Source organism: Malaclemys terrapin, chromosome 5 (genome assembly GCF_027887155.1).
Source record: "Malaclemys terrapin pileata isolate rMalTer1 chromosome 5, rMalTer1.hap1, whole genome shotgun sequence".
NCBI classification, from domain to species: domain Eukaryota; kingdom Metazoa; phylum Chordata; order Testudines; family Emydidae; genus Malaclemys; species Malaclemys terrapin.
Genome location: NC_071509.1, coordinates 30,595,219 through 30,620,022, shown reverse-complemented (window position 1 = coordinate 30,620,022; position 24,804 = coordinate 30,595,219). Strand labels below are relative to the sequence as shown.

The window sequence follows — 24,804 nt, the reverse complement described above, 5'->3', positions numbered from 1 at the left end:
TATCTAATTCTTTATTGAACCAAATTATACTTTTGGCCTTTCCAGCATCCCCTCGCAGTAAGTTCCACTGGTTGACTCTGCATTCTCTGAAGAATCTCTTTGTGTAGTTTTAAATCTGCCGCCTATTAATTTTGTTGGGTGACTCTCTGCTTCATGTATTATGTGACAGGATAAATAACACTTCCTTATTCACTTTCTCCACTCCATTCATGATATTATAGACCTCTATTATATCCCGCCTCAGTCATCTCTTTTGACCTCAGTCCCAGTCTTAATCTCTCCTCACACAGAAGCTGTTTCATACCCTTCATCATATTTGTTGACCATCTCTGTACCTTTTCCAATTCTAACGTACAGTATCTTTTTGGAGCTCGGGCAAACAGAATTACACTCAGTGTTCAATGTATGGGCCTATTATGGCTCTATATAGTGGCATTAAGATATATTTTCTATCATCTATCCCTTTCCTAATGTTCTGTTAGCTTTTTTGATTCCTGCTGTACATTGACAAGATATTTTTAGAGAACTATCCACGATGATGCCAAGACCTCTATCTTAAGTGGTAATAGCTAAATTAGATCCCATCATTTTGTATGTTCAGCTGGGATTGTTTTCTAATGTGCATTAATTTGCATTTATCAACATTGAATTTCATCTGCCATTTCGTTAACTAGTCACCCAGTTTTGTGAGATCCCTTTGTAACTCTTTGCAGTCTGCTTTGGACTTAACTATCCTGAATAATTTTATATTGTCTGCAAACTGTACAACCTCCCTGTTTACAGATGCTCCACGGGTTACGCAAACCTGCAGTTACGGAAAAAGTTCTGTAAATTCCGTAAGCATGGGATTTTTTTTGGTAATTGTCAGGTATACATCCCCGACTTACGCAAAATTTGACTTACGCAAGCGTTCCGTTCCGGAACGCCTTGCATAAGTCAGGGAGCGTCTGTACCCCTTTTCCCCGATCATTTATGAATATGTTGAACAGCACTGGTCCCAGTATGGATCCTTGGGCTCAATTTACCTCTCTATTCTGAAAACTGACCATTTATTCCTACCCTTTGTTTCCTATCTCTTAACTTAGTTACTGATCCACGAGACGACCTTACCTCTTCTCCCATTACTGCTTATTTTGCTTAAGAGCCTTTGGTGTGGCTTGTTCAAAGGATTTTTGGAAATCCAAGTACACTGTATCCACTGGATCACCCTTGTTCACGTTTGTTGACCCTTCAAAGAATTCTAGTCGATTGGTGAGGCATGATTTCCTTTTACAAAAGCTATCTTGACTCGTTCCCCTACGAATCGTGTTTATATGTCTGATTCTGTTCTTTACTATAGTTTCTACCAGTTGGCTTTGTACTGGAGTTAGGCTTACCAGGGTCACTTTTGGAGCCCTTTTTTAAAAAAAAAAATCATTCTTACTTTAGCTATCTTCCAGTCATTTGGAACAGATGCTGATTTTAAGCAACTGGTTACATACCACAGTAGTAGTTCTGCAATTTCATATTCAGGTTCCTTCAGAACTCTTAAGCACCATCTGTTCCTGGTGATTTATTACTGTTAAATGTATCCATTTGTTCCAAAACTTCCTCTATTGATGCCCTCACCCCCCAATTGTTTGGCTGGCTTCCTGCTTCTAATGTACTTAAACAAAATTTTGTTTTTGTGTCTTCTGCTAGTTGCTCTTCAAAATCTTTTTTGGCCTGCCTAATGATACTTGACTTGTCAGAGTCTATGCTCCTTTCTATTTTCCTCAGTAGGATTTCCTTTCCAGTTTTTAAAGATTGTCACCTATGTCACAGTCCTTTTAGCTATTCAGATCCAAGTCTGAAAATGCTGCAATATTCATAACATATTTAATGAAATGAGGATTTTGATAAGTGTGGAAATAACTTTCTAAAATTTGTGCTTTCTCTTTGATAGGCAAGAATAAGCACTATGCTTTTCTCTGCCTTTCAGCTGAAACTAGAGATTTGGAAAGCAGCAGTTAACTATTCTTAATAGAGAAAAATATCAGAAATATTCTGCACTTCATCTGCTTTTGAGAACTCAAATATTTAAAATAGGTTCCAGATTTTGGAAGAATAAGTGCCAAAAATTATTTTCAGGTATATTTTTAAGATGTAGCCTTTTGTAAATTGCTTCCTGTTCTTGTTAGCTAAAATATGTTTCATGTGTTTGGAATAGACACTAGTCAGACTACTATGTATTAGCATTGATTTCTCTTCACCATTCAAGAAGTCTGCTTAATATAAGTAGACAGTCATGCATGTTTCAACAACAAATACGGGTTGGCAAAACTCAACTCTTCGGGTAAATAGAGTTTTGGATTCCACAGCATCTTTTTCCATCTTGGAATGAGCATGGTGGCAGGTTTTAAAGGGATAAAACCCAGAGGGTCAGAAATAACTATTAGCTTTCTTTTACAGAACAAATGACTTTAAGGAGCAATGTTTGTGTGGCCTCATCAAAGCTGGTGGGCTAGCAAGAAAGCCAACATTCTCCAACATAGAACTCCAGGAGACTTAATCAAACTCTGATTAATTGGATTCTACGTGAACTAATCTTTCCTTGCCAACCCCATAACAGAAATTCTGGAAACTTTATTTATATTGGAGTTTTGTTTTGTTTTTTTTCTGTCAAAAGTATCTGCTGCGTGTCTTGTAAACCACCTGATTTTAAGAGTTTGCCTCAGAATATCTGCTGCAGACTGTATGTTATGTACCTCATTAAACATCTTATACTAAAACACAACTCCTTGACTTTTCAATTGGAACCATGTACAGTACTCTGGTTTCATAAGGAAACAAGGAAACTTTGCCCCTATTGTGTTTTGAGTGGGACGGGTGTGAGGGAAGGGGGAGAAGAAGGCACAGCATAATTCAGATCTTATTTAAAAATGTTAAACATTTGAGCTCAGTCAGTCTGTGACCTATGGTACTTCTGCAACCATGGCATATTTAGTGGTTCAGGTTCATATGAAGTATGCTGTCCCTTGCAGAGAAATGGCAAATACAGAGGAGGAATTCTGAGACCATACTGTGGTTGCCAAAAAGCCAGTTGTTGGAGTAATTAAAAACCAATACCAGTAGTCAAGTATCAGAGAGGTAGCCGTGTTAGTCTGAATCTGTAAAAAGCAACAGAGGGTCCTGTGGCACCTCAGACAACCTGCCAACCTTAAGCATATTCTCACCAGCAACCACGCATCGCACCATAACAACTCTAACTCAGGAACCAACCCATGCAACAAACCTCGATGCCAACTCTGCCCACAGATCTACACCAGCAACACCATCACTGGACCTAACCAGATCAGCTACAACATCACCGGCTCATTCACCTGCACGTCCACCAATGTTATATATGCCATCATATGCCAGCAATGCCCCTCTGCTATGTACATTGGCCAAACTGGACAGTCACTACGCAAGAGGATAAATGGAGACAAGCCAGATATCAGGAATGGCAATATACAAAAACCTGTAGGAGAACACTTCAACCTCCCTGGCCACACAATAGCAGATGTTAAGGTAGCCATCTTACAGCAAAAAAACTTCAGGACCAGACTCCAAAGAGAAACTGCTGAGCTTCAGTTCATCTGCAAATTTGACACCATCAGATCAGGATTAAACAAAGACTGTGAATGGCTATCCAACTACAGAAACAGTTTCTCCTTCCTTGGTGTTCACACCTCAACTGCTAGCAGAGCACCTCACCCTCCCTGATTGAACTAACCTCGTTATCTCCACACTGATATATACCTGCCTCTGGAGATTTCCATTACTTGCATCTGAAGAAGTGAGGTTCTGACCCATGAAAGCTTATGCTCCCAGTACTTCTGTTAGTCTCAAAGGTGCCACAGGACCCTCTGTTGCTCAATACCAGTAGGGCTCTCCTGTGTGTCACTTCCAATTGTCTGCATTCATGTTGCCATAGGCACAAGTTAGAGTATGAAAGCAGAATTCTGTCCTATTCTCAGTTTACTTACAATATACTGGAACGTTTTTTGAAAGGAGAGGGAGGGAGCTGGAAATCTGACACTTAAGGTAAAACAACCTTGTTATACATGTGTGTTAAAATAATCTCTTTAAATGTTTTAAGGTGTCACTCCAGTACACCTTGGACATGCAAACCATAAAATACCAGCAAGTTGTTCAGCGTCTGCAGGGGGTTAAAACATGCAATCCTGTACAGCACCCTGAGCTGAACCCTTGCCCTTAATCTGTTGTAAATCTTTACCAGATGGTGGCCTAGAAGAGAGAGCTTCATATAGCCACTACAGACACAAAATATATGGTGATGGATAATTATAGTGCTGTAAACAATATGGTTTAGTTTAAGCTTTAAAATGTCTTAGTAAAAATGATAGAATGTAATTTCTGTATAGAATACTCTTTCAAGTGCATCCTACTTGACATTGTTTGAATTATATATGCAGATTTTTGAGCAAAGATTTTTTGAAGGCAACTTTTTTTGGTTTTTGTTGCAAATTTGCAACAAATAAGAATTTTCTGTGTCGTGAAGAACAATCACCACATCCCTGAAAAGGTTATTTTCAAAGGAAAAACCTTTTATTCTGTGTATCCCATTTTCTTGACAATCAACATAATGGCTTTTGTTTTTTGAATGATTTGCTTTCTGACTATGCTTTTTTAAAATTTTTGTCTGTATGGATTACTGTGTAGATAGATGATGTGAGAGTGTTAGGGGAGCATACCCAGGGCTTGGCAGCTGTAAAGACTGAGGAACTTTTGTGGGAGAATGGAGGTTTAAATTGCTTAGTTCTGCTAATAACAGACTTTGAGGCTGTTCTGTTTATAAAATTACCACGCTTCCGTCTGTTTTTGGAAAATAAGGAGCTCCTGTGCATGTATGAGTTAAACGTTTATTGAACAGGAGTGTGTCTATTGGCTAATAAATTATATTTTGTCTCTTCAGGAGTTCAATGAGATTTGCTTGTGAGAAGAGGGATCTATTAAATTTGTATGTTCCCATTCACCCAGCTACTCTTGCTGTATCACACCTCAACATTCCTATGAATTGCATTGCCTTTTGAAAAGCAAAAGCCTACAGTACACATGCTCTCTGATAAAGTTCTCCCTCTTAATAGCATTCATACAGTTTCCTGTCACGCTCACACTTGCTGTTCTCCCCATCTCCTATTCCACACTGCATCCCAATCCCATTTTCCCGCCATTCCTGATATTCTTATACAACTCTTTTTTTTGAAGTTTGATAGATAGTTCAGTGGCTTAACTGTTCAACTACAAAGATAGCAATATACATTCTGAAAGCTTGCTATTTTTTGTAAGCACTTACTTTACACGTACCCCGTGGTTCATTTTATGTGTTGCATCTACTGTAAAAGACAGATCTGCATTTTGGGATTTGAGTGAGTAGAGAGGGAGAAACGCTTGAAATTTTAGCTGCTCCATTCTGTGATGAGCTAACAATGTTTGAGTGGGTTTAGAATCTGGCAATGTGAGTTCCCATCCTTAATACAAATATTAAGTCCGCTGAGCACTGGATCCACTTGGTGATGTTTGTGGTGGTTTCTAGGATCCCCTAGGGCAGCATGTTTTTTGTGGGGTTTCTATGAAACATTCTAATTGTTGTGGCATAAGAGGCATGAGTTTATTTAACAGTATTTTAGGTATGTGAATATGGGAAGTTATTTATAATTATCTGAATTATTTTAAAGACTATTTGCAAGTGTCAACTGGCTAACTGCTAATTTTTTGATTACCATTATCGCTACCCTTCCAGCAGTCCTGACTCATTTTGCTCCAGTCAAAGCTTCCTTGTGCTCAGTCACTAATTCAAAACTGAGAACTCTGAAATACATTACTAGATAAACCAGCTGTATGCAGAGTAGTCAAGTGACTTCTGTGCTGGTGGGCTCCTCTAGAGAATGGCAATTTACTAGGCAGGACGAATATCTTCATTTCCTGCAAGAAGCCCAACAAATTAGACACAGCACAGGTTGTGTCATACCCTCTGATAACCCTGGACATTCTTCCTGAGAGAGAAATAGGAGGTGTGGTCTTGGATCTCAGAACATGCACCCAAAAGTTATGTCTGCAGACATCAGTTCTGTAATGCCCTATGATTGCCAGGTTTCTACCTTTTCTGTCCAAGAGGTGGCCAACTCACAAAGGGTATGTGCTTTGACACACAAGGCATGTATCTTTACTATTAAGTAGTTCTTTCATGTGAGTCCTTTCCCTCCTTTTTGTACCTTTTGAACAGTACAGATAAGTCTGATTTACAAAACTTCCAGGTTTTATGCAGGAAGAATGTAATGCCCGGATTACACTTAAGTAAGGAGTTTCTTTGACAGAGGGGGGGCAAAAGAATGGTAACTGAATGACCTGATCACTATGGAAACTAGTTAACCTTGAAGATGGAGCTAGCAACTGCATGGAGAGAGACCTTGCCAAATATAAAGGGACAGGGCTACTATGAGGAAAGACCCCTAATTCCCTCATCTTTGGGGAAAATGGGTGTAACCTGCCTAAGGAGACCCTGTGAGAAGCGGAGTAAGCTCTCTTACCTGCTCCGGAGTCCCTAACCACTGGAGCTTGGAGCATGGGGAGGAATAGGCTAGGCCACTCACTCCCTACTGCAATGTAGACACTTCACACACAGGCCAGAAGGCTACAAGGAACATAAGCAGGGAGGAAAGAGGGAACACTTGGTCCCCATCTGGATCCCTGCCTTAGCTCAGATGCTTCCTGTATCAAATGGACTGCCTGCCTGGTGTCTGCCCTGGGAGAGGGCTGAGTCTTGTGGACTTTCTCCTTGCTTGAGGAGGGTAAAGATTCCATGGTGTAAGCAGGGCAGAAATGACCTACGCAGAGGGGCCTGTCCCACTCTGCAACAGCCTGTGTGCTGGGTCCTTCTGCCTTTGCCCCTGCCACTAGGAGCTCTTGTCTGACTGAGGTAGTAGAAAACTAGAGTTGATTTAGGGGGCAGCTGGAATAAAGAGCTATGGTGGGTGCTGAAAGCCATCTGGCAATGATGTGGCAACAAGGAGTGGTAGCCTAGATTCCAGACTGAGGGGACCTCTTCACTAAGGATCAGATCCAACTCCTATTGAAGTCAGTGGAAGGATTCCGACTGACTTCAGTTGGCTTTGGATCAGTCCCATGAAGTCAAAACAGAGACTTTAATTGATGACAAATTGAACTTCCACTTATCTTTTCTGTGAAATCACAAACTATTTTTTTGATATCTCCAATAAGTATGAAACTTGCTGTGCGTTGACTAATCTTGAAAGTTTGCATTAAAACCTGGGGCAGACCTTCACAAATCATATTTTAAAAGAAACAATGAGTTTGAAGTAGCAGTAAATAGGTAAATTTTCTAAGTGTTGTGAAATTACTTATTTTGACACTAGACGTTCTCGCATGGACACCAATCCAGAAAAGCACTTAAGCACATGCTTAACTTTAAGCATATGAGTAATCCTGTTGACTTGAGTTATACAGTGAAATACCAGGACATGTGTTAAGAGTGAGAGTATTTTGACACTATTAAAGTGGTGAGCAACTTTATCACGATGTAGTTTTCCATCATTGTCTTAGAGTCCCAGCGTCAGCAAGGTACATTTTAAATAGCCCCATTGAAGTCATAGGTGCTACTCACTTAAAATTAGGCATATGCTTAATTACTTTTCAGAATCAGGGACTAATATTCTGTATTACGCATAATGGGGCAAATGTATTTCTGGCGTAACTTCATTGACTTTACTGGAGTGACACTAGAACTGAATTTGGCCCAAAGTAATTCATTTTTTTTTTAAATGCTCTTTTTAGAGGCACTAAGAACAAGAATAATATCCCCAGCTGTTAGGGATCTACCAAATTTGCTGCTGTGAAAATTGTCACGTATTGAAATCTGGTATCTGGCCACCCAGCCCTGAAAGCAGAGGGTAGAGTGGTAGCTGCTGGACACACCCTTACGTCTGTGCTGTAGTATTGCCACCCTTACTTCTGTGCTGCTGGTGGCAGGACTGCCATTTGAGCTGGGCATCTGGGCAGGTTCAGGCAGTGCTGCCAGCAGCCGTAGAGAAGTTAGCGTGGCAATACCATGATCCCCTAAGAGGCTTGCGACCCCCTTTTGGGCCCTGGGCCCCTAGTTTGAGAAACACTGTGGAGAAATCGCACATTTTTTGTTGGTCACAGCATAAATAGCAAATTTCACATCCATGAAATTATTTATGCCGTGACCAAGCTGTGAAAAGTGATTTCTCTGCAATGTAAATAGACCCCCTATCCATTGTATTGTCCCAACTTTTGTTTGTTTGTTTGTTTTTTTCTGTCATCTAGTCCTGTAAAACTTTCCTGGCAGTGGGAATTGTGTTCCAGTTTGTTGTATTGGTTTTTAATATCCAGACAGCTTATTAAGTCTCTATTGTCTTTTGCCATCATTTTCCATTGAATAGTGCCAAGAAACAAACTTTATGGTCCTGAGTATTACAACATTGAACAGACATACCTAGAAACATCTAGATAACACTCTCACCACGTGGAAAGGAGTGTTTATATGCACCTCTGCAAGAAGGTGCTAGTATCAGTAAGATGGTGGTGTAATAAGTCAATAGTTCAGTCTGTTAGAGCAGATGGCATCTTGCATGTGCGTGGAAAGCAGGAAAGAGACTGAGTAAAGTATTAACGTAATTAGTATTGTAAGTGAGCCTTATAAAGTAAAGCTCTTTAACCTCAGTGATAAAATGTGTTCTAAGTTAAAGCCTTGGATTACTGGTCATATGAAACAATGCATACATCTGCTCAGTCACAGACTTAAAAACTAATCTAGTTAATTTGTAAATAGAGGTCATCGTGCTTTTCACAATGCCTTCCTGTTAGTTTTATTTTGGAAATAAGAATTGGACTCGATAAATATGTTCGTTCAAGTTGACGAATCCTTCGATTTTATAGATTTCTACAGAGTAGTGTAAACTGTAGAAAGAAGATTTGTCACCTAGTAGGAATACGACTTGTTTTGTCAAAAACTTACAACAGTGATGCTATTGCTCCTGAATGCACATTTAATGTTTAATGACTTCCACTTTTAATATCAAATGAGTTCATTATGACTGTTACTACAGTTGAGGCCAAAGAACTTCTAAAATATTAAGTTAAATCATAGAGAATATAACTGTTTGCATAAATGACTGACACCTGGTCAGAGAGGATTAGTAGTCTGTGGCACATCTGGAAACCCTACTAAGAGTGAATGCAGAGATGATGGGCTTTCTAAAAATTGAGAAAAGTAGTAGTAGTAAAGTAGTGTTCACATTATTTGGTGAATAGCAATTACATTATTGGAGTGAAATCTGAACTTCATACAGTATTTAATGCCTACTTTGTCTAATTAATTGAGGGGACATAATATATGACTACTTGCTAAATAACACATTAATCTTGATAATCATGATGTTAAAGATAGTTAGTTTGTTTCTGTTGGGCCTACTTCGAAGTGTATGCAGTAATTCACACAGTTTGAAAAACTACTTTCTCCATCAGTTTTTCATAGTATTTCCTAATTAGTTTGACCAGTCTTGACTGACAGCTCTAATAGTGAGGTAATCGTGTCTGAGTAAAACTTCTGTGATTCAGAGCCTTTTCAAATTCATTAAAATAAGAAATAAGTTAGTTGACTCTTCCCTGTTTTCTTGTTTCGTTAAATATATGGCATTTGGCCGATTTCTGTTTAATACTTAATTCCAAAAGGCAAAGGTGCCTACAAAGTTACACTGGTTGTGAAACTTAATTTCCATTCCACAGGAAATTCTGGTGTTTCAAAATCTCCTATCATCCCCAATTGGAACAAAAATTTTAAATTTCCCACAAAACTAAAATGCGGAAACATTTTGTTTCAGAAATATCAAAATGACCTTATCGAAGTGTTTCTGTTTAGATTGTTTTCACTTTTATATTGGGTAATGTTGTGTAATATAAATATCAAAAAAGGGCTTCACATTTTTTTTATCAAAATGTTGAGAGTTGATTCAGCATTTTCCAATGGAAGACTGTTCCATTGGGAAATTTTTGACTAGCTCTACTATGAAATTCTCTTAAGTTAGGTTCCACTAGTATTTTATTAGCTGCTAATGCAACAGCATTAGCCTTAATGGGGGGAGAGGGTTCACTGTTCAGTAGGATGCAGTACCAGCGGCCTTTTAATTTCAAAATTTTTTTTTTTTTAATGCGGTTTCTCAGCTGCAGGTAGCACAGCCATTGCTTGCATGAAACTTTTTTAGTTGCAAGTATGGGAAACCTGCTATTTGTGCCTATTCTTGCAGGGTCCAATATCCTTTCTAGGCCCATACTTCCCCATGTTCCGAGTATAAAATCAGTCCTTATGAAAAGCTGATTTCCCCTTATTGGTTATTCTCAAGAAGCTTTTGTATTGTATTCAGAGAGCTTTTCTAATCTTGCGTGAGATCTTGATTGTACCTTGTATAAGTGGATGGTCCAAGGCTGGGCCCTGTAAATAAATGGCAAATAAAGGACCAGCTACTCAGTGTAAATTGGCACAGCTTCATTTAGTTCAGTAGAGTTATACCAATTTACACCAATTTTTAAACCATTGCTGGTTATTAGAAAAGACATTTGTCTACAAAGAAATCAGGAATTTACATTACACTTCTATGCACCAGGTGGGTCCTGTTTATTTTAGATATGGAAGTTTTTTGGTGAAATTCAATTTTTCTATTGATTTGGGAAAGGTGTGTAGGGTTTTTGTAGAAAATCTGCATTGTGTTTGGCTAAGTCAGTTCATTGAATTTGTCTGGTGTGGAGTTGTTGCATCAATGGGTTCTATTCTGCTTTTGTGTTTCTGTATTGCAGCTGAAAAATCTTGGGAAATATAAATTCTCTTCCCAGAGTCCTTGGCCTCAGTTACTGATTTTGATGCAGTAAGGACTCCTTGTTGATCCCAATATGTTTGTAATCTCACAACTATAGCTTTTGGTGTGTTGCTTATCGCCCCTGCAATTCTGTGTCCTTTCAATTAGAGGTCTGCTAACATTTAAAGTGTATAATAGCCATGTTTCAAAATATTTGCCTTGATTAGGATTCTCTGCCTTCCAGGAAGCCTTTATATGTACCTCTGCTGGAAAAATAGAGCCAAATGCCTCAAGAACATTTTTTAGTCTTTCCCCAAATGATGATGCTTTGCAGTACAAACTCCTTGGTTATCTATTGCATGTTCTTGTATGGCTTTTGCTATTGTAATAGCTTTGCTATCCTGCATTTCCACTTTAATCTGTAGTTTCTATGACAGATGAGTTAGCAGTAATTCCCCTTCTTCCCCCTCTCCCCCCCCCAATCTTGGTAGTTGCAGTTTCCTCACTTGGTACATCTACCTTGGTGTGCTAGAAACAGCCACTGCTGCCTTGCTCATTGCATATTTACTTCTTTCCTTTGATGTTTGCAATGTTGTTGTAGCTGTGTTGGTCCCAGGATATTAGCGAGATGAGGTGAATGATGTAATATCTTCTGTTGGACCAACTTCCGTTGGTGAAAGAGACAAGGTTTTGAGCTAAGAACAGCTCTTCAACAACTGAAGAAGAGCTGTTCCTAGCTCATAACCTTGTCTCTTTCACCAACAGAATTTGGTCCAATAGAAGATATTACCTCACCCACTTTCTTTTCTTTAAAGCAGTTTTCTGAGTAACATTCATTTTATTTTCCCCCATAAATCAGGCAGGTACGTATTCCTCTGCCTTTAGATGTTCTTATTTTGGGGAGTCAGTGAATGTTTGGGGTTTTGTCCTCCCCCTTTCTGCCCCCCCAGGATTTTTGCTGTAAAAACTGGAGGGGAATTGGGAGCCACAAATACTCCTGCTAACTCCATTGAGCACATCATATGACCTCTAAAAATTTGTAGTGAATTTTTTGTTTTTGAAAAGTGCTGGATTAAGAGTTCTGGGGACTTCAATCCTCAGAACTCTTAATCCTCCTTGAGCTACAGAATAGAGGCATAGATAATACAATGCAATAGATAATACAACGTAAGCTTTCTTTCTTTCATCTGTCTGTCAGTGATACCACATCTCTGACCTGGAGGGACAAATGATGAGGGTGAGAATGAGTTTCCAAGAGACCTTAGCCTTCCAAATGTGCCAAAATCAATACACTGCCACATGTTCACTTGGAATTGGATTGACTCCCCCTCCTGTACTTCACATGGGCTATTAAATGGCCATCAATTAACTACAATCAGCCACTGCCATCTGGTCTGGATTTAAACTGATAGTGTAGGGTTGAAAGGTTTTATATCCCAGACAAAGTTAATATCCTGGGCTATCTTAACTTTGTTTTTAATTGGAAAAAAATCAACATTTGTTGATGTAACTCTAAAATTTTGTTTGGATTGCAATAGTGCCTAGAAGCGTCAGCATGGTAGGACCTGTATAAACATGTAACACAGAAGGGTCCCTGTCCTTAAGAGCTTACAAGTGAACTCAGATTTTACAGTATATTAATTTAAAATCTAACTGTCACCTTACATTCCATTACAGTATATTGTGGTGAACTTCTCTTCCATTTTTTTGGCTGTCGCTGTATGTTGGGTATGTTTCAAATCCAATTAAAAATTAACACACTGGGCTGAGTTATTAGTAGAGCACAACATGGACACTGGTAATACAGATCGTTAGTAAGTAATACTAAGTAGGTGTGTCTGAGAATCCCATTTGGCCTTTGACTCTGGAGTCTGTTAGCTCCAGGTGGGACACTGTTTGCCTGAGATGTGGAAAATTGGGGTCAGTATTGGAGATCTGAGTGCCTTCTTCCCTCCAGCAAGTTTGCAAGTACAGTGACTCCCTGCCCATGCCACACCATTACCTCCCCCCGCCCACCCAAAAAGCTACATTGAATATCCACATTGGAATATTTGAGCACCAGTTATACAATTCAATTGGGAGCGGGGGTGTATGTATATATACTTCAGAGGATTGTTATGATAAAAAACTTAATTGCTGAGTAGGTGGTTTTCCAACAAAAATATGGCACAAACAAGGTGCATTAAAATCACCCAAATCGATATGCCTAGGGAGTACGTAACCTAGTATCTGATTTATCATTTCACTGGTGTCTGCGGCACATAAGATCACCTCAACAAAAATAACTTGACTGCTTCTCAGTATGACCTCATTAACCTTGTTATCATTCAACATTTCCATAAAATGTACAGGTGGGTTTAAAAATGTAGTATTCTGCCATAGTTATAGAAACTTGGGTATATTTGTCTGTCATCTTTGATTTCCGTTCTCAGTTTCATCCCACCTAACCTGCAATATAATTTACTAACATTTTCTAATTTGTTATCTAAAACTCTGAAATGTTCTTGCTTATTTTCAGATCTCATCCAAAAGCTAACACAGCAGAAGTTTGGAAATGTGCAGGGTGATTATCAAAAGGTAATTTGTCTACACATAGTAATGGAAGTGCATGTATTCATAATTTAGTTGAAACATTAAGACTCTCTTCCATAAATAGAGAAGAATAATTGAAACTAACAATTGGATATATTATTGACATCAGACAATAACTATTTTCATGGTTTCAAATAAAATACCATGTAAAAATCTTTTTTGAAAAATATTAAGAAAATTTTTGTAAGAAAGTGTTCATGAAATATATCTAATCTTTTGTGCAAAACTAATATTTGAAGCCAAAATGTTTAGAAACAAAAAAGGGCAGATTTTTACTAGTTATGAAAAAGGAATTCCTGCTGGTCTTCAGATACCAGAATCATTTTAACCCTATAATAATGCTTATTTTTAGCACACACAATGATTGCATGTAAATATTTATTGTAAAATATATATTATTTGTCTTTTTCTATGTATGTTATTTTTTTGATGTCATGGGAGGTCCAAAAACTGACTAAAAATAGGCTTTAAAATAGAATTACTCAGGCAGTCTTAGCAGCAGTTTTCACTAGCAATCCAGCTATAAAAATGTGATTGTATCTGTCACACAGAAACTAAGCTCTGGCTTTGTGTTAAGAAAAAGGCTGGTTTCATTTACTACCTCCAGACAGCTGAGTTTCCACATTCTTCTGATGATAAAATATTTTTTAGTTTAAAGTGATTACAGAAACATGTTTTCCCTACCTTCTCCCTATGGCATGGTTACCCTAGAATAGTGTACATTTTCAAGATATCCAGCAACAGGGAATACAACCCAATTTGGATGTGCTACTAGTTCATTTCCTTGAGCCATACTCAAGCACTGTGGTGGGTTGAATTCCTGCAGTAAAGAACTTAACTGGGCCCAGATTGGTGACATGATACTTCGTACCATCTGGTAGGTTATAGGTTACTGGAGCATGCTGTGGATAATATTGTGTGCGATCAGGAAGACAAATCTGGTCCCTAGACTCATGCCCACTGACTTGAGGCCTTTCTGGGAAGCCTTTCTAGCCTGATATTCTTTGCCTGGTATCCAGATGCTTGGAACTTGTCCTAAGGCTGTACCAAGTTCCTCCCGATGTCACAAGTTTTTTTGGAGGGGTTTGTGGTGATGATGCATTAGAGGCTGCAGGGCCAAACAAAACACTTTGCATACATATAAGGAAGCCTAGGAGTTGAATTTCATGGACTGACTGACCCTTTGAAGAAGGTCTTTAGATTGTCGGTGACATCCGTAGGTCATTCCCTGCTACTTCAGAAACTGGGATAGAATTCACAGGAAACTTGAAACCACTGTCAGCTGTAATCCTGTGTAGTAAGCCTTCCTAATAAAACTCATTTTTAAACTAAACTATTGTCTTAGCCACAGAGGGTGCTAGGACAACTACGATCTCAGGTATGTTAGAATATAAATCACCTTCGGCCAGGATAAACCAAAAATTGACTGGAACTGCGGTTATGTCCCCACAGATACCCAATTGATCATGCTGCCATGATTTTAGGATTTATTTTTTTTTGGAGACAGATGAACTTTATTTTCTAAATCAATTTTTGGTACCCATTTACAATGAAGAATAAAATTTGTTTTTATGAAAAATATATCCAGTGCCATTACCACCTTAGATAAATTGTAGCTAAATTTGATGACATTTCCAATAAGAGTTTCATGGAATTTATGGAGGTACATATAATAAATATCCATATCTCACAGTTTGGGTAGATGGGCATCTTAATTGGAGCTGGAACACAAAACTTTCTGAGATTTTGAAAATTTTCCTGTTCCACAATGGGAAGAAATGGAGACCTTTGCAGTTTTTTCATGAAAACCAGAGAGAGACCCTCCTCCGAATGGCCAATATAACTTGGTGGTCAGGGCATTCAAGTGGGATGTGGCAGAATGACAGGGTAGGGGCTAGGACTGTCTGCTCTGTTAAACAGTAATAGAATACCATTTAAATATTTTTGATGTTTTCTACATTTTCAAATATATTTATTTCAATTACAAAATAGAATACAAAGTGTACAGTGCTCACTTATTTTTTTATTACAAATATTTGCACTGTAAAAAAATAAGAGTATTTTTCAATTCACCTAATACAAGTACTGTAGTGCAATCTCTTTATCATGAAAGTTGAACTTAAAAATGTAGAATTATGTACAAAAAATAACTGCACTCAAAAACAAAACAATGTAAAACTTTAGAGTCTACAAGTCCTACTTCTTCAGCCAATCACCTAAGACAAATACGTTTGTTTACATTTGCAGGAGATAATGCTGCCCGCTTACTTTCAGGTGACATTGTAAACAAGAACAGGCATTCGCATGGTACTGTTATAACCGGCTTCGCAAGATATTTATGTGCCAGATGCCCTAAAGATTCATATGTCCCTTCATGCTTCAACCACAAGTCCGGAGGACATGAGTCCATGCCGATGATGGGTTCTGCTTGATAAGTCTAAAGCAGTACAGACTGCATGTTCATTTTCATCGTCTGAGTCAGATGCCACCAGCAGAAGGTTGATTTTCTTTTTTGGTGCTTTGGGTTCTGTAGTTTCTGCATCAGAGTGTTGCTCTTTTCAGGCCTGCACAACTCGTAAAGCGGCAAGGGCCGTATTACTCCAAAGAAAACAGCTGAGGGCCGAAACCCTCCGAACGCCGACAACCCCCCCCCCCCAGCGCCCCTCAACCCTCCCCGAAACACAACACCTCCCCCAGTGCCGCCCGCACCACGTAAACAAGCCCCCCAGCACCGCCGAAACACGCCCCCCGCCCCCGCACCACCTGCCCTGTGGGGAAAAAACCCTCCTTCCCCAGCGCCGCCACACCGAAATAGCAGTATTGAACCTCGGTAATATGTTATAGTGGGCCTCTAAGGTAGTATAATTAAGGTAAAAGAAAAATGTCTTTTTGCTAGAAGTAGAATAAGATCTTCCCCCCCCCCTCTTTGTAATCAATTGCCCTGTTGAATGAATGAAGTGTGAATGAGGAAGGCGTGGAAGGCAGGCACCTCCAGACAGCTGCAACCCTTGAAGAGGGCAGGGCTGGCTCTAGGATTTTTGCCACCCCAAGCAAAAAAAATTGTGGCTGCCTCCCCTTTCTTTTTCATGCCTCTCTGCCCCCAGCCCCACCCCAACTCCACCCCTTCCGAACCTCTTCCCCAAATCCCCAGCACCACCTCTTTCCCCGGTGTGCCGCATTTCTCTCCCCCATTACTTCCTGCGAGCCCCCCGTGACCTCCCGCCCTAGCTCACCTCCGCTCTGCCTGCTCCCCTGGGCTTGCCGCCGCTCCGCTTCCTCCCCCCCCCCCCCAGGCGAGGGAGAGCGGTGAAGGGGAGCAGCAGTGCGTTCAGGGGAGCAGGCAGAGCAGAGGTGAGCTAGGGTGGGGGGGCCTCAGGAAGTAATGGGGGCGTAGAGGAACTGCTCCCCGCTCCAGCTCACCTCCGCTCCACCACCGCCTCCCCCGAGCGCCCGCCGCTGGGCTTCTCCTCCCTCCCAGCCTTGCTGTGCGAAATAGTGGTTTCGCACATGGCAAGCATGGGAGGGAGGGGGGAGAAGTGGAGCGGCAGTGCGTTCACGGGAGCAGGCGGAGCAGAGGTGAGGTAGGGTGGGGTGGCGCAGGAAGTAACGGGGGGTAGAGGAACCACTCCCCACTCCAGCTCACCTCCGCCGCCTCCCCCGAGCGCCCCACCGCTTGGCTTCTCCCCCCTCCCTCCCAGCCTTGCTGTGCGAAACAGCTGTTTCGCGTGCAGCAAGCCTGGGAGGGAGGGGGGAGAAGTGTGGCAGCGGCGGCGCGCTCAGGAGAGCAGGCAGAGGCGAGCTGGGGCACTTTTTCCCCATGCCGCAGAGTCGGCACCTATGATGGCCGGCACCAGAATGCCTCCCCATGAAATGTGCCGCCCCAAGCACCTGCTTGTTTTGCTGGTGCCTGGAGCCGGCCCTGGGAGAGGGGATGGGAGCCAGACCAGATCAGTAGAACAGGTCAGCCACCGACTCACCACTCACCTCCTCAGCCCCCCTCCCCTGGCTTGCCTACTCACCCCCCGCCACTGTCTGCTTGCTCGCCTCCTCAGCCCCCCACCCCTCCGGCTCACCTGCCCCCCCGCCACTGCCTACCCGCTCGCCTCCTCAGCCCCCTACCCCCCCGGCTCGCCTACTTACCCCCCGCCACTGCCCACCCACTCGCCTCCTCAGCCCCCCCTCCCCTGCCACCGGCTCACCTGCCCCCCGCCACTGCCTGCCCACTCGCCTCCTCAGCCCTCCACCCGCCTGGCTTGCCTACTCATTCCCCGCCACTACCTGCCCGCTTTCCTACTCAGCCCCTCTCCCTCACCTGCCACTTGCCTACTCACCCCCCCCACCCCCCGCGGGCCGCACAGTGAGCCCCCGCGGGCAGTATGTGGCCCCCGGGCCGCATGTTGTGCAGGCCTTTTTAAGACTTCTGAAAACATACTCCACACCCTGTCCCTCTCAGATTTTGGAAGCCACTTCAGATTCTTAAATGTTGGGTCAAGTTAGAAATCTCACATTGGTACCTTCTTTGCGTTTTGTCAAATCTGCAGTGAAAGTGTTCTTAAAACAAAGAACATGTGCTGGGTAAATTGTGTCCCCAGGAATTCAGTCACAAATTTAATTCATTTTTTTTTTTTAACAAGCATCATCAGCATGGAAGCATGTCCTCTGGAATCGTGGCTGAAGAATGAAGGGGCATATGAATGTTTAGCATATCTGGCACGTATACCTTGCATTGCCAGCTACAAAAGTGCTTGTCTTAATGATTGGCTGAACAAGAAGTAGGACTGAGTGGATTTGTAGGCTCTAAAGTTTTTTGCATTTTGTTTTTGAGTGCAGTTATGTAACAAAAAAAATCTACATTTGTAAGTTGCACTTTCGCAATAGATTGCACTACAGTACTTGTATGAGGTGAATTGAAAATATTGATTACAAATATTTGCACTGTAAAAATGATGATCAAAATAATATAAAGTGAGCACTGTACACTTTGTATTCTGCATTGTAATTGAAATATATTTGAAAATGTAGAAAAAATCCAAAAATATTTAATAAATGTCAATTGGTATTCTATTGTTTAACAGTGCGATTAAAACCGCAATTAATCGCAATAATTTTTTAAAATCGTGATTACTGTTTTTGAGTTAATCACGTGCATTAACTGCGATTAATCGACAACCCTAGTAGGGACTTGAACTTGGGTCTCCCACATCTCCGGTGTGCATCCTAAACACTCATCTGTTGCTTATTCTGGGGTGGGTGTCTCTCTCAACCTGAGAAACCTCTCATCAAATCTGGACAGCTCTATAAAGTTTCTGTTCTGATGAATTGGCATTTCTGATGCAAAAATTTTAAGTGTAGTGTCAGGAATTTTTCAAGTCTTTGGGTGGTTTGGAAATGTTTTCTTTTCAATGACTTTTGCACTTTCAATATAGCAACTCACAACTGATGAGTTGCTATTATTTTCTAACTTATGAGGGAAAGAGGAAACCCCTGTTGGGTATGAATTGCCATATGAAGATGCAGAAAAACAATTAATATTAAGAAATTCTTTGTTTAATCTGTGCATAAGCTCTGAAAACAAGAGGGAAGAGAGTAGCTTCTTAAACTCCCGTGACTGAATTCTCCCCCCCCCCCTTTTTCTCAAAAGGCAAATGGGGTAGCAGAAACGCTTATGAACCTGTTTAAATTAGATTTCTCCCTTCAGTCTCCCTCGCCACCCCCTTTCCACTTTTGTAGGTTTTAAGTTTCCTACAGACTTATAAAGTGCAGATGAACTTTCTGTATAATGTGCCAAGGCACGGAAACTGCTATTGGAACGGCTTCTCCCAATGCCAAAACAATTTGTAACTTCAAAAAGCAAAAATATAGGGGAACAGCTCTGACAGCTGGAATTCTTTTGAGAAACTGCACACTAATACAATATCTGACCCTCCTCTTCCTGAAATATCTTGGGAAATATAACTGATGATGGTCCATACAAAAATAACTGGTCTGTTTTCATTTTAAGACTGAGAGCTATTTATGGTGGATAACCCTGAATCCTTTTTATTTACCAAGGCAATCAGAAATCCTCTACTACATAATATATTTTCTTTAAATAATTAATTTGGCTTAATTATTTACTGCTTCTATGCAATTTTTTTTAGTGGCTTTTATTTTTTTATTTGGGGTATTTAATTGTTTCAATTACAGTTAATTATTCATTACTCACATGATTTGTTTTTGTGCATGCTGCCTGTGCATTATACACATTCTCCATCTGCTTTGACTTCCACAGCCAGAAAATGTTGTCCTGACTCTTCAGGTAATAATGCCTTCCATTGTATCTGGTAGATGTGCTCTGTGTCTTAGTGTTTTTTTTTGTTTTTGTTTTTTTTAGTTTTTTCAAAACTAGCAGGGATTATATTCACTACTCCTGTCAAAACATGCATTACTATTTTTCATGTCATTCTAAATGAAGGTGTTGATTTGGTTATGTTCCAGATTGTTCAGGTAACCTACTAAAACATATTTCTATTCATTTTTAGTTACTTTGTAATCTTTTCTGATTTTCTTTTTAACAAATTTTGGCTTGAACAAGATTTGACTTGTAAAATCCAACCAAAATTATCTTCCAGAACATTAGTTGTTCTTATTCAGAAAGCAAGAGTAGCAGTTCTAAACCATCGCTAGTCTCCTATTTATTCTAGGATTGGCAATTAGGTCAGAGATTGCAATCATGTTAATGATAATGGGTTACTATTGACACTGCACGTGGAGCAATTTTTCCGCCCCAAGGACTGGTGGGATTGGAGGCAGATTCAGTATGACTAGAACTGAAGTATGATGATGGATAGCTAGTGAGAAATTACGACTTGTAACTTCTATTTGGTGAAAATACAACATGAATTCCATCTTGTTACTGCCAAGATACTGCTGCTTACAGATTGTATACAAGAGATAGAGGATGAGCCAAAGTAGTAAGTTTTTAATAATTATAGTACCCTTAAAGTTAACACAGACTTTTCCAAGTGACTTTAATAGCCTTTTAGGACAGGGCTTCTCAGCCCATGGGTCAGGACCCAATTTTGGGTTCCCAGAATGTTTCAAAGGTCGTGTGGCAGTTCCTGTGGCTCCTGTGTCACAGGGCTGGCTGGGCTCGCCTTCCTGCTCCAGGCACTGCAAACTCTGGAGTCCCAGCGCCACTCAGGTTTGGCCCAAACGTTATGCTAATGGGAGTCCGGGTAGGCCAAATCTGAGTGAGTGGCACTGCAACTCCACGAGCCACGTCACAACTCCACTTACACAAATTTGGTCCAGTCAGGGGAATGAGGCCAAAACTGAACGGCGCTGCAACCCTGGAGGTTGCAATGCCCAAAATGGAGAGCCACACCCGGCTAGCCCCACAGCACAGGAGCTGCCACTGAGGTGAGTGCCGGCGAGGGCCCAAGACCCCAGGAGGCAGTACCCATCCAAAACCACCCCAGGGCCTTCACCCCCAAACTATTTACTGGGTCGTGACAGGCCATAAACATTTACAAATGGATCCTGAGCCCCAAAAGGTTGAGAACCACTGTTTAGGGTATGTCTACACAACATAGAAAAACCTGTGTCTGGCCTCCCTGGGAGGGTCCCAGAGTTGGGCTCCAGCCGGAGACTGGTAGTCTACACAACAATGGTACAGTCCTGCAGCCCAAGTTGGCTGGCGTGGGCCAGTGGCAGATTTTTCTTTGCTTTGTAGACATAGCCTTATCAGGAGGTTTGCAAAGGCACCAAGGACAGTTAAGTATCCATCTCACTGATTAAAAGGGAGTTGGGTTCCCAGCTGCCTTTTTGTGCCTTTGAAAAATCTCTCCTTTAATTGCTGTTAGTTTGTTGCCAACTGAGCATAGCAATGTACATGACACAGAGATCAAGAGTCTCCACCCTACAGAGTTTAAAATCCAGCCCTTGATGTTTTTTGTCTTTCAGCTATTTTTACATTTTGTTTTGAAGAGGGTACAGTCCTTCATCATTTAATATTTCTCTTCAGTTTTCATAATCTGGCCTTCTACTCATAACATAAATCTGTTTTTTAAGAACAAAAACAAATAATTTCCCACCACAGTACAGTATGTTGGTATATTTAGGGTTGCTGATATTCTCAAAGAGTTTTTCAGAACAGCTATGAGAGACGGATCAAACCGTGGGCCTGCTAATCAAATGTACCCATTTTTAATCGGTTATAATGCAAGTTGCATCAATATCATGAGCATGTTTACTTGTTAAATATGCTGCTTAAACTACTTCTTGATAGGTTAGTTGTCAACATTTACAATGTTTTTATCTGTTTGAGATCGAAAAGTTGTTAGATATGTATTGATGACTTAGAAAACATTGATTCCAAAGACTATAGTAACTAGTGGATCTTGTAGCTTTAATTTCATTTTTAAGCAGTGGCTGTATATGAATCTCAACAACTATATAATATCTGCTGTTACGGTTATTTTTGTCTGAATTGCAGGCAATCTACTATGAGATCGGCTTTATAGTGCCTGCTGCTTTGGGATTGCTATTTGTTCTGTTACTGCCTCTTGTGGGACTATGCTTCTGTATGTGTCGTTGCTGTGACAACTGTGGTGGGGAAATGCACCAAAGACAGAAGAAAAATGCTGACTGTCGGAGAGGCTGCTTTGCAACATTTCTTTTTGTTGCTTCTTTAATTATCAGGCAAGTATAATAAATTGCACAATGCTCATTTTGCACAATACTAATATTGCATTATTGTACAACAAGGAATATTAAGTCTAGTTTATTATCTGTAGAAGCTGAAATGATTTTATTAGGCTGAAAATATATTCACTTTTACTCAGAAAAGATATTTTACAAAGGCATTACAGTAGTGCTAATATGGTTAATGTCATGTTAATGAATGAACCCACTTTTTGAGGGGTTTAAGATGTGAAACATCATTATGTTGGAATTTGGCATATGAGACTTTTTCCAGGGAGATCACTTCTTGTTTTTGTTTTTAAATCAAATTATCCAAATGGCCATTTAAAGTTGCTAATTCACGAACAAAAGATTATCTGTCTTGTGCTCCGATGCCATCCCATTGAGAAGAGGTGTTAGGATGCAACACTTTTTAACACATTTTGATAATAGTGGTGGTCAGAAGTGATTGTGCTTGTCCTTCAAATTTTCTTAAGTCAAAATAAGAATTTTCTAAATGGCATCATGTAAGCTCATGCTGGCTTATGAATATTCCAGATTCATACATAATCACTGCTGATAAAGATTCTAAAATCAGAAATTGACTGGCAGTGTTCCCCATGAGTGAAAACTATCTCTGCCCTTCCATTGATATGCAACAATGGTGAGAGTATTAAAACCTTGTTTTAGTAAACTAATCAGAGTTGAGTGGAAAGATTCATGGAAAGCAAAAAAGTGCAAAGTTTTAAAAAAAAGTTCTACAGATCATTTTTCTAACAGTAGACTACACTTTACAAGTACTTTCCTCCATGAGATGCAAGTGGCTCTGCAGTTTTTTGTCCATAAACATGCCTTTATTCAGCTTAATAAGCTTCAGACTTGTCTCTTCTTGTAGACATATTGTATTTTCTCAAACAAATGAAATATTTTGTATTTGACTAAAAAACAGGGGAGAAAATGTTCTAAAGCCAGAAGTATGTCCAGCTACATTTCTGTTGAGAGGTAGTGGTCACACAAAACACCTTTCAAAATCCATGGATCCTATACATGCCTATCACAAAGTGGTATATTTCATCCAGTGCATTAAATGCCCCACTAACAACAATGTGGGCGAACCCAGGCAATCACTATGCTCTCGAATGAACTGTCACAGGAAAATGATGAGACACAAACACCCTGTCACCTTTGGGTGACCACTTTTCATAAAGCGATAACTCTGTCTGACTTATTAGTTCTCATTCTCAAAGGAAACATGCACAACGCTTTCAAAAGACGAGCCTGGGAGCTTAAATGCATTACTCTACTAGAAACTAAAACTCATGGACTGAACAGAGATATGGGATTTTATAGCTTAGTCCAACAATCTGTAACCCACTGTTAACAGGCCACTCTACCATGAATGGTCCCTTGCAGTTTATGCTAACTAATTTATGCTAAACAATCTGTTCCACCTTGGATTTTGTTGTCATGCTGGAAGTACCTTTCCCAGACCTGAAGAAGAGCTCTGTGTGGCTCTAAAGCCTCTCTCTCACCAACAGAAGTTGGTCCAATAAAATATTTTACTTTACCCTCCTTGTGTCTCTGGTTACATTTCTGGCAGCTGGGAGTTTGGATATGTGAATATTGTGGTTATAGAGCAGGAGCTATTGTTAATGAGCACAGAGATACCTTTGAATTTGAGCATATTTTATATAGAATGAATTGAGATGGATACAACTTAGGGTATGTATCACTCCAAAAGTGATGTGCTCCTACTCAAATATTTACTGCTGTCTTTGGGACAAAGATTTTATATTTTATTTATTCCAAAGTCATCAGCAAGCTGGGACACTCACTCACATGTGTGCACGGTAGAAGAAATGTCACTTCCTTAATCTCTTTGCAATGTATCAGAAAGGTTAGCTGGGTGGGTTTTTTTAATGCTTATTATAATAATAAAATTAATCCTGTTTACAGAAAATGTCTTCCCTTTTTTGGTGGGAAAAACCACATGATGAGTTTTTGATCCTTCTGTGTTGTCATATTTTTTTTATTTTTTGGGGGGGGGGGATATTAAGTGCCTATTCAGAAATGTAGATCCTAAAGTACAAAAGTTATATCTGTTATGTGGACAAGTGCCTTATTCAAGTGTCAAGGAAGAACATCTGCCTTCATGTAATTGGTAATGCAGATAGTTCAGAATCTGGGATTCAACATGAATCAGAAGAATTGACAAATGGGTTCATAGAGAAAACTCTGACCCAACATTTTATTTTTGTATTATTGGGGAGGAGAACTTTTTCTTTAGTACTTTTTCTTTAAATCTGTTTAATATTAATTTTCTGTGACTTGAACCTTTTGCAAGTAAAACAGTCCCCAACTGGACTGATGGTGTTTGCATCCATTTATGAAATCTCACAAACTGAAACCGAAATATCTGACTTTCGGGGACACTAGTTAAACAGATATACACCACTCCAGTCTGTTATGGGAAAGGCAGGTCTTGTGTCATGTCTTCTCCTTTTCTATCTTCCTTTATTTGGTGATTTGTCAAAGCTCATTAGGTAGTAAGTAGAGTTTTTTCCCTTTCATGTCGTGTATCTGTTTAGAACAGGTGAATGTTTGACTGCATAGTCTGTTTAAAGATTCCCGTCTCTCCCCCACCCTCCTCTCAGAAAGCTAAAGAGAAAAAGATCACATTCGAATTTACAAA

The 24,804-nt window shown here is 40.2% G+C and overlaps 1 protein-coding gene across 11 annotated transcripts in view; it reads left to right on the top strand.

Moving 5' to 3' along the window:
* Positions 1–24,804, top strand: part of PROM1 (prominin 1) — an 84,893-nt gene that overhangs the window by 20,393 nt on the left and 39,696 nt on the right. For 8 of the 11 annotated variants that reach the window (XR_008445215.1, XR_008445216.1, XM_054030936.1 and 5 more), the window contains exons 3-5: positions 13,375–13,433; positions 19,720–19,746; positions 21,925–22,130. Coding sequence is in view for 9 of the 11 variants with exons in the window: in XM_054030936.1 (XP_053886911.1) it covers positions 13,375–13,433; positions 19,720–19,746; positions 21,925–22,130 (292 nt within the window). In the remaining 2 variants the exon portion in view is untranslated. The remainder of the gene's footprint in view (positions 1–13,374; positions 13,434–19,719; positions 19,747–21,924; positions 22,131–24,804) is intronic. The other 3 variants (XM_054030937.1, XM_054030934.1, XM_054030932.1) reach the window with 1 other exon arrangement.